The 10,123-nt window shown below is 40.3% G+C and overlaps 2 protein-coding genes across 3 annotated transcripts; one reads left to right on the top strand and one right to left on the bottom strand.

The window, feature by feature from the left end:
* Positions 1-176: 176 nt before the first annotated feature.
* Positions 177-9,884, top strand: nudt5 (nudix (nucleoside diphosphate linked moiety X)-type motif 5). Of its 2 annotated transcripts, none has more exons than XM_085137963.1 (9): positions 177-283; positions 596-665; positions 894-961; positions 1,950-2,002; positions 2,081-2,188; positions 2,297-2,392; positions 2,543-2,644; positions 8,819-8,872; positions 8,963-9,884. In XM_085137963.1, exons 2-9 carry the CDS (start codon positions 609-611, stop codon positions 9,070-9,072), a joined length of 648 nt encoding a protein of 215 aa, XP_084994089.1. In that variant the 5' UTR covers positions 177-283; positions 596-608; the 3' UTR covers positions 9,073-9,884. The 2 variants fall into 2 exon arrangements, with proteins under 2 accessions (XP_084994089.1, XP_084994090.1); XM_085137964.1 differs by lacking the exon at positions 177-283 and adding an exon at positions 290-438.
* LOC146498647 (uncharacterized) lies at positions 5,485-8,688 on the bottom strand. The gene has a single exon (XM_085137962.1). The coding sequence runs from the start codon at positions 7,893-7,895 to the stop codon at positions 5,583-5,585; it is 2,313 nt and encodes a 770-aa protein (XP_084994088.1). The 5' UTR covers positions 7,896-8,688; the 3' UTR covers positions 5,485-5,582.
* Positions 9,885-10,123: the final 239 nt, after the last annotated feature.

The following is a 10,123-nucleotide window of genomic DNA, read 5'->3' as shown; positions in this document are numbered from 1 at the left end:
GGATTCATATATAGGTGTATTTTCCGTGAAATGTCTTTTTTTTTTTTTTTTTTTTTTTACTGCAAACAAAGCCGATCATTAAAACTATAATGAAGTAATTGCTGGACTTGTATTGTAAATATTTCATTAAAAATGTTAACATTGAAACTGTTTATTGAAATAGATTTAAGTCTCTCGGTTCTTCCCATTATTGTGACGTTTGTTGTATCAGGAAGTGGCAGCAGAGTGACTCATCATCGTTTCTCTACTCTCTACAACTAGTCACACACGAAAGGGAGTTCACGTGAGTTAATTTGAGTGTTTTTTTACAAATTTACCGGATTGTTAAAAGTTTGAAATACTCGAGCTCTGGCAGTTTGTAGCACTGTGACGGGTAAAGCAGATACCCGCCGTTAAACAAACAAAGAAACACAGGGAAGGAAGGCTAAATGCGGAAAGGTAGGGGGAAATTGAACGGTCTTGCAGTTGCCTGGCTCTGGCAGCTAATTGAGTAGCTCATGATCTGAAACGTCTCTTCAGCGTTTACGGGTCGATACAACTGCTTTATTTTCCTGCCCAGGTCAGGCTTTCTGACTCGTCTTTCTTTCATTTTCAGTCGGACAGTAACAATGAGCAACCACGAAGAACCCAAAGACACTGCAGCTCCTCACATTGTGAAAGAAGAGGTGTGTGTGTTTAAATGTTTGTGAATGAGGGCGTTCAGAAAAAAAATGTCGACGCTAGCAGTATAAAATTGCTATAATAGTGCATTGGCTATAAATTGGCTTCACTTGTGTAATATAAAAATTGTGTTATACAGTTTAAAGTAATAAAGTTTCAATGTGGAGCTTCCATGTTAGTTTACTGAACAGTAGGCATGTGATGAGCTGTGCGTATGTTTGTTTGTTTTCTAGCTTATTGCGGCAGGGAAATGGGTGAAGCTGGAAAAGACTACATATGTGGACCCCGCTGGAAACACCAGGTATTGTTCTGTCTGTGGATTTCCATATTCTCAGTGAGATTAATTAACACTGTTAAAATAGTGGATAGCAATATAAGACATTGCCTGAGTTTAAAATAATGAGTGTATGTGCAGTGACAAAAAGATCTTTATTTAATTTAGAAATTTGGGAAATGTTGGTGTTTATCCAGACAAAACAATAAATTTAAAGCGTAATATAATAGCTTAAATAAAATAGAGTAGCTTGATAGAATAACACAGAACACATTGCTGGTCTGTTGAGGTGAAGAGAGAGCCAAATGTGAAAGCAACGGTACTGTTTTACTGTTAGTGGTACATCCCAACCCCCACCAATGGTCATGATCTATGGGTAGCAATGGAAAGAATGAGATCGCGAAGCCACACTCTGGAAATAAGCATCCTCCGAGTGGTGGCTGAGCTGAGGGCGAGAAGGGGCTCTGGGTAGAACTGCTGCCTCTCCACAAAGGAGTCGTCTGAAGTGGTTTGAGCATCTAAGATAGTGCCTGGGTCCCTTCTAGGCAAGGTATGTCTTACTTGGAGGAGACCCCAGGGTAGACCTAGGATTTGCTGCGGAGGTTATGTCTCTCAGATGAATTGGGAAAAACTCTTTCCAATGGAAGATTTGGAAGAGGCTTGGAAGAAGGAAGTCTGAGCATCTCTGCTTAGACTGCTACCCAGTGACGTAGACACATAATTCAGTTTTTTTTCACCATCATCATTCATTTTTACTCTTAGCGACGTACAAACCTGTCTAAAACACTCAGTTTCAGACAGGTTTTTTTCTGCTCTTGTCTCTATACGATGTCAGTAGATGGTTATGTGGATGTTTCCTCTCAGGAGCCCCACCCACCAACTGTTCAAAAATGTTGATTTTGATGGGCAGCCAATCAGAAGAAAGTTAGCTTAACTGGAAGAGGAAGGAAGGATGTTAGAGCAGCACAACAGGTCCACCCTTAAACTACTTTGATTACCTGTTTTAAACCTCCAGAACCTGGGAGACTGTGAAACGGACAACGAGGCGGGCCCATACTGAAGCAGATGGTGAGCGTATCTTCTTTCATTTTCTGGTTGTTCAGCTTTTGCCAGAGTTATTGAAGGCATACAACATATTTCCTCCAGGTGTGGGAATAATCGCTCTGCTGAAACGGACGCTGCATAAGGACTGCGTAGTGATGGTGAAGCAGTTCCGCCCTCCTCTGGGATGCTACACTCTGGAGTTTCCTGCAGGTCAGTTTCTTTCACTCATGATGTGCTCGATGATGGAGTATGTTCCAGGGTAATGAAAAGTGCTTAATCATCTCCAAGTTGGCACTTTGTTATTTTTCTGTTGTTTAGGATTGATCGATGAGGGGGAAACTGCCGAGGCGGCTGCACTGAGGGAACTGAAGGAGGAAACTGGTTACACAGGAGAAGTAGTAGGAGTCACTCCAGGTACTATTACACACCATACTGCAGAAATTCAGGGATCGGCAGGATGACGTGTCCATACACATTTTATCTTTGAAAATTCCAATAAGAGCGATAAGGTTTTTAAGTAGACTGATAAGTTTGTTTTGGCTAACATTATTGCTGTGCTTGCAGCAACCTGTCTGGACCCTGGTCTGTCTAACTGCACCATTCAGACTATCCTGGTCAACATCAACGGTGACGATGTGGAGAATATCAACCCAACACAGAAGCTGGGTGAGAAAACATTTCACAACTCAGTTTTTTCACCATCATCATTCATTTTTACTCTAACTTGTTTAGGACATAATTCAGTTGGCCATGTTGGCTTCATCACTTTTCTTAGATTCACTTACAAGCAGAATTCCTGTGCAGTAATCTGAAGCCGGTGCTAAAATAATTAAACTCTATTCTAGAGAGAAAACTTGATGTCTTTCAAATATATATATTTTTTACCCTGAGCTATGCTTGATGGGTCAATGTTTCATCTGACATGATCACAGACAGAAAGTTGGTTCATCATTTTTCCAATCTGTAAATTGAAGTTTTTGTGATCTTTCTCTTAAAAATGAACAATATCTTTGTGACTTCATGTCACTGTAGCTCACCTGCTTGAGCAGCTGATGTAATGCTGAAGCCTACTGCAGCAGTCTGGGTTAGTGTAATGACTCGAAAGTCTCAGTTGGTTTTGACATTCAAACCTTCCAGCCTCTGCAGTTCAATTGGCAATTTAGAAACAAAGTATCAATCCTGTCGTGCTGGTATTGATCCGATACAATACCAAGACTAATTGCATCTGCTGTCTCCTGTGAGTTTGACCTTTGTCATAAGCATCTGTACTCAAACATGAACTGTCCCTATCAGATTGTCCCACTGTTATCCAGTGTTCACGTGTTAAACCTCCTAATACAGGGGTGTCAAACTCAAATACACAATGGGCCAAAATTCAAAACTGGAACAAAGTTGCGGGCTAACATTAATATTTATTGAAAAAAAAAAAAAAATCTTCCTCCAGATATAAGAATGAATCTTTTCTTATGGACTCAAATAAGTTTTGCTGGAAAACTGAATATGGAACGAGCAACGCTTAACACTAAACAATTAATATATTAGCTGTATAATACCAGTAGGCCAGCTCTAATAGTAATTTGGTATGGCTTCGCGGGCCAAATGTAATTAGGCTGCGGGCTGCGAGTTTGACACCTATGACTTATGGCAAAGTTACAGTCTCAATGTTATTTTTTTATTTTTTCTCAGTGTCTTCTTGAGGGACAGTATGTGTATATGTGTACGCGATATGAAATGAATGTTTAAGTGCAGGTTATTGTGCAGACTCAGCACAGAGCATCAAAGAGTTGATTTGTAGTGTGTCACATCAGTGTGGCGGCAGCTGTCCTGGCAGCCATTTTTGGAATTCCATAAGATACTATGGTTCATATCAGTATGTCACACATAAACACATTGTATTGAATGACAGAAAAACAGAATCTTATGAGAATTATAAGATTCTGCTAAGATTCTGTCCACATTTGATAACCTGCTTAGTGATGTGAAATCATCATCAATGTGTGTGGGCAAAACAGAAGCAACTTTGGATTTCTAACTACAAATCCATTCTCTCTTGTTTCTTTTTGTCTTTATCCCACTCTAAAAGTTGGATGTAACAGTGAGACCAAATTCACAACCCAATAGAAACAGATCCAGGTACATTTACTGCAATATTCAAACTGAATACAGGCTGCTGGCCATTGACATGTAGCATCCTTTTGACTTGAAGTCACCTGGAACTGTAGCTGTGCTGTAAACAAATAATGAAGCACAGTTTGACCAGAACTAGAATCTTTAACACACTAAGATAATAAAATACACAAGCTATTTGGCTGGTAACTGGCAATAAGCCAGAGGACTAATGACCCAGAAGGCCCAAATGAAACTAGTAATGTCCAGACATCTAGCCTATATTACTTAATATTCATTAACCTATTTAAAAAGCACTTTTGCTCTGTTTCAGGTAAAGTGTAAATCTGCACCTCTGATTTGTGTGATTACATTTTCTCTTTGTCTTTTTCTGCTGCAGCAGCCAAAGTCTGATTTATTAATGACAAACCAGTGGTAGAAGCATCGTAACATCAAGAAAACTGGACAGTTAAAGGATTTTTCTTTTTACATAAAAAAAGAAAAAAATGTTTGATCTGAAATGTTTAAGTGTGACAAACATACAAATAAATAGGAAAACGCTTTTTCCCACCATTGTCATATAAAAGACTTACTTCCTTCATTCTGTTCATTGACCCCATTGTGGACCACTAAAATTTTGTATACTATGTAGTATATGCCTTATTTACTTTATTTATTAAATTTTGGGTTTTGTTTTTTTTTGCACTACATTAGACAACATCAAAATAGCGTTGTCAAAAATGACAATAGCGTTGGCATTTTTGTTATTTGTGTTTTGTAATCTTTATAAAAACCTAGAAAAAACCACCTCTTAATCTTTGGTATATGGCGAGGCGCTGTGGACATCCAAGTTTGTGATTGTGTAGATTTTTCAAATCAATACCATGGTTGCATCTACTGAAAATCTCTGTGAAGCTTAAATCTCAGTGACCTTGACTTCAAGGTCAGAGGTCAACTTTTCTGAAAATCAGAGGAGTTTCACATTTATAACACAGGTATGTCTACTAGGAGGCTGAAGGGTAGCACTATATATTTATAAACAATCAAAAACAACAATTTATTTCCAATTTGTATGGAATTTATTTCTGTAAACATGGTGTTTTAGGTCGGATTAAAGGACTGATGTGATGGTAAGGTGTCCGCTGCTCTGCTTTGAATATTGGCAGGCTTTTTTTTTTTTTTTTTTTTTTTTTTTTTTAAATTTTCACAAGAATTGCTAGTTCCCCTAGAGTTTTGGCCACCCCAGCAATCAGAAGATTCCCTATGAGCAAGCATTTAGCGACAGTGGGAAGGAAAAACTCCCTTTAAAAAGGAAGAAACCTTCGACAGAACCAGGCTCAGGAAGGGACAGTCATCTGCCGTGACTGGTTTGGGTGGGGGGAGTGAAAATTAAAAAAAAAAAAAAAAGGCCAAAGTGATCATTATTGGAGCAGCTTAATTAATATTTCCAGTGTAATTTGCTGTTAATATCCTTTTCCAACCCCAGTTTGTGTTTTTATCACTTTTGTCCAGGGTGGAAGATGCCATGCTGGAGATTGACTCTGTATGGTTTTTCAATGTCAATACTTGGGAACCTGTTGGAGAGGCCAGGGTTGAAAAAGGGATGCCGTAGAACCTGAGAGGATGTTATCCGCTGGTGTGCATCCAAGGCCAACATCTCTTTAATTAGGCTGACAAATAAGCGTTGGCCATCTTCTGGTCCTCGTCTAAACATCATTATTTGTTCGAGGTCATCCAGACGTTTAAGTTTTATGTATCTTGTCTCCAAAGATTCATATCCTGTCTCGTATTTAAATTCTTGGGCGGTCTTAAATGTCCAGCGTTGTTGGTTGTAGTTGTCTTTTGTGAAATAGTCTTCAGTGTACACGCCAGAGTCTAGAACATGATCTGGTGGCTGACCCTGAGTCTCTATGATGAATTTCAAAACATCATAATATTTTTTTCCAGGGTAGAGTGGCACCCCTGTAACAAGCTCAACAGCCACCAGCCCCAGAGACCACATGTCACATGCTTCGTTATAAGGAAGGCCAAGCATAACCTCAGGTGCACTATAACCAACCGTCCCCACACGGTCACCAGGCATCACTGCAGACGCAGGACATGCGAGGCCAAAGTCTATAAGTCTGACTTTGACTGGAGACTCATAGCGATTTACAACCATGATGTTTCCAGGTTTGAGGTCAGCGTGCACTATTCCCACAGAACCCAGGTGGGACAGAGCATTGGTGAGTTGACCTAAAATTGGCCTGACTTCACTTATGGGGAGACGCCGGTTATTCGGGTCCCGTATGTAGTCCCACAGGCATTGATCAAGGAGTTCAAATTTCAGGCAAACCCGCTCTCTGTCAAGGAAAAAGCCGTTCCATTTAACTATGTTGGCGGCATCTGGATCCAACCTTCGCAGCTGCTCCAGGATGAAAATTTCCAGTTTTGCCTGTTGCAGAATATCAGTGCGGTTCTTGTTGACCTTAATAGCCACAGCTTGGTTGGTTTTGGTATCACGACATTTGGCTACGATACCAAAGCCCCCTTCTCCGAGGAAAGCCTCTACCTTGTAGTGGTTTCCCAAAATGCTCCCTTCAACTATTTCAAGCTCATCTGAGCTGAAGGATGGGCTGGCTGACGTGTGGACGAATACTTGCTGAGAAAATTCAACAGAGTTTTGAAAACTGTTGATTTTCTCTGATCTCTTGCATTTCAAGTTTGAAGGGTGCTGAAAGACCACAGGGTTTTGTGGTCTTTCAGCACTCATGTCAATGCAAGGGGAACTCTTAGGGTTGAAAAAGGGATGCCGGAGAACCTCCGACGGTGTTATGCGCTGGTTTGCATCCAAGGCCAACATCTGTTTAATTAAGCTTACAAACAAACGTTGGCCATTTTCGGGTCCTCTTCTAAACATCATTACTTGTTCGAGGTCGTCGAGACGCGTCAGTTTGATGTATCTTGTCTCCAGGGACTCATATCCTGTCTCGTACTGAAATCGTTGGTCAGTCTTAAATGTCCAGCGCTGTTGGTTGTTGTTGTCTTCAATGAAATAGTCTTCAGTGTACACGCCAGAGTCTAGAACATGATCTGGTGGCTGACCCTGAGTGTCTATGATGAATTTCAAAACATCATAGTCTTCATTTCCAGGGTAGAGTGGCACCCCTGTACCAAGCTCCACAGCTACCAGCCCCAGAGACCACATGTCACTTGCTTCATTGTAAGGAAGGCCAAGCATAACCTCAGGTGCACTATAACCAACCGTCCCCACACGGTCACCAGGCATCACTGCAGACGCAGGACATGCGAGGCCAAAGTCTATAAGTTTGACTTTGATGGGAGACTCATGGCGGTTTACAACCATGATGTTTCCAGGTTTGAGGTCCGCGTGCACTATTCCCACAGAACCCAGGTGGGACAGAGCATTTGTGAGCTGACCTAAAATTGGCCTGACTTCGCTTATGGGGAGACCCTGGTTTTTCCGGTCCCCTATATAGTCCCACAGGCATTGATCAAGGAGTTCGAACTTTAAGCAAACTCGCTCCCCGTCGTGGAAAAAGCCGTTCCATTTAACAATGTTGGCGGCATCTGGATCCAACCTTCTCAGCTGCTCCAGGATGAAAATTTCCAGTTTTGCCTGTTGCAGAATATCAGGGCGGCTCTTGTTCACCTTAATAGCCACAGCTCGGTTGGTCATGGTATCACGACATTTGGCTACGATACCAAAGCCCCCTTCTCCGAGGAAAGCCTCTACCTTGTAGTGGTTTCCCAAAATGCTCCCTCTAACTATTCCAAGCTCATTTGAGCAGAAGGATGGGCTGGCTGACATGGTGAAATGTGTCAGCTTGGTCAGTGAATTGCTAAGTAACACAAAATTCTCTCAAAACTCTCCAAAAGGGTTTGCTTACTGTCAGGTCAAGGTCCGTTGAGCAGCAAAGTTTAACAGAGCAAAGCTCCTATTTAAGGGTTTTTCTCTCAGCAAGATGATGACATCACAAGGGATCAAAGGCATTCTACTTTGCATCATTGGCATTCTATTTTTTTATCAATGGCATTCTATTTTTTTCAGTTGAAACACTGAAAAAAAATAGTGTTTCAACAGGGCAGGCTGGCGCCCTGTGGGAGGCAGAGGTGATAGGGTAAGGATGCAGAGGATAAGAAAAGATCTTATCTGTCAGCTCATCAGCGAGCAGCCGCAGAATCACAGGTGCAGCTTGGCAGGGGATGGAGAGTGAAGACAAAATCAACAATGACTTATGGCAGGGGTGTCAAACTCAAATACACAGTGGGCCAAAATTCAAAACTGGAACAAAGTCGCGGGCTAACATTAATATTTATTGAAAAAAAAAATCTTCCTCCAGATATAAGAATGAATCTTTTCTTATGGACTCAAATAAGTTTTGCTGGAAAACTGAATATGGAACAAGCAAAGCGTAATACTAAACAATATATATATATTAGCTGTATAATACCAGTAGGCCAGCTCTAATAGTAATTTGGTATGGCTTCGCGGGCCAAATATAATTAGGCTGCAGGAGTTTGACACCTATGTCCTAAAACATGAAGAGAAACTCAGTCTTCCCTTTTTTTTATGCTTCTTAAAAAGCCAATATCATTATGTTAATCTTGTTCTCTTGTGTTGTTTTTTTTTCCCCCACAGATGATGGAGGTGAGTCATGTTTCAGTTCCCTTTTTAAGTAGCCCTCAGACATAAAGGCCCATGTGACCATTTCATTGATCTTCTCCTTCCAGAATTTGTCGAAGTTATTCTTTTACCGCTTGACGAGTTCCAGACCAAAATAGACGGTGCGACTTTTTTCACACACTAACGTTTGTGCAGCATTCAGACTGTAAGAATTAAAGCCTAATATGAGCTTCCCTCCTTTTACCCCACAGATTTGTTGCAGAAGGAAAAAATAATGGTGGATGCTAGGGTTTACATCTTCGCCATGGGGATGGCTCAGGCCTTCTTTAAGCCAAGAGAGCTGCCTGTGCTGAAGCAGTGAAGGCAACCCGCTGAAGATGAGGAATGAGAGGAAGAAATAGTCTCTTTTTTTGTTACACGGGGCTTCTGCATAGGAGCACAAAATTTGGACGTGTGTTTTTAAAAATGAGGATTTTTTTTTTTTTTCTTCAAATTGTGAAATCAAAATATTTGTGCTTTTGGGACTAATAGAGCTATGTGTTTAAAATCATGCTCAAAACTGAAAACTTGAAGTAAGAGGAGGAATTCAAAGCTGTGAGAAAGCAAACCTATGAAGAAGCCCTGTTTACACTACATGTGCTGGACCAGTTTTTGCTCTTGGTGTGAAGATTCCACCATAAATCATGTTTGGGCTTTAAGACTGACATATAGTAGTTTCCAAGTTTTTATAAGATTATAAGAGAGAGCTTGACTTAACACAGGTTCTTGTAGGTAGTATTTACTGATTTGAAAACATGTACTTACATACTGTTTGACTTAATGAGAGAAAAATCCATCTCAAACTAATTACCCGTTTAAAAGCTGGCTGTTTGGGCTTTGTGGGGTAAAAAACAGACTTCACTAAGCTAAATAATTCCAGCTCATGTCTCCTTTGGTCATTTCAGAATGGAAAGGAGCCATTGGTCACAAAAAAAGTGATAACGGTAACATAATTAGCAGATGTATTAACATTTTAAGAGTGTAACTTCGCTGTAATGTACAGCAAATGAACTCTATTGATTTCAGTGACTGCTGTGCCTCAAACATTGATGTGGTGCAATTACCTGGAGATTGGTACTGTATTTACCCTAGCACCTAGAAATTACTGACCCATGAATAAACATATTCCCCCTACTTGTTCTGGAATATGTGCTTCTGTTTTAAATTTTACTCTTTAACAAACAAAGATATGGAAACTACATGTTTGTTTGTTTGGTTTTTTAAAAATTTACTTTTTACTGCTTTGGTGAGGAAATTTGTGGAACAAAAAATTATTTGAAGGCAAATGCTTAGAGTGCTCACTTTAATCAACATCAAACTATTATGGTGCATTTTTAAAAAATTATTATTATTTTTTGCTGTTACAGTTGTAG

The sequence above is a fragment of the Neolamprologus multifasciatus genome, chromosome 17 (genome assembly GCF_963576455.1).
Source record: "Neolamprologus multifasciatus chromosome 17, fNeoMul1.2, whole genome shotgun sequence".
In the NCBI taxonomy this organism is placed as follows: domain Eukaryota; kingdom Metazoa; phylum Chordata; class Actinopteri; order Cichliformes; family Cichlidae; genus Neolamprologus; species Neolamprologus multifasciatus.
This window is presented reverse-complemented; position numbering and strand designations above follow the sequence as displayed.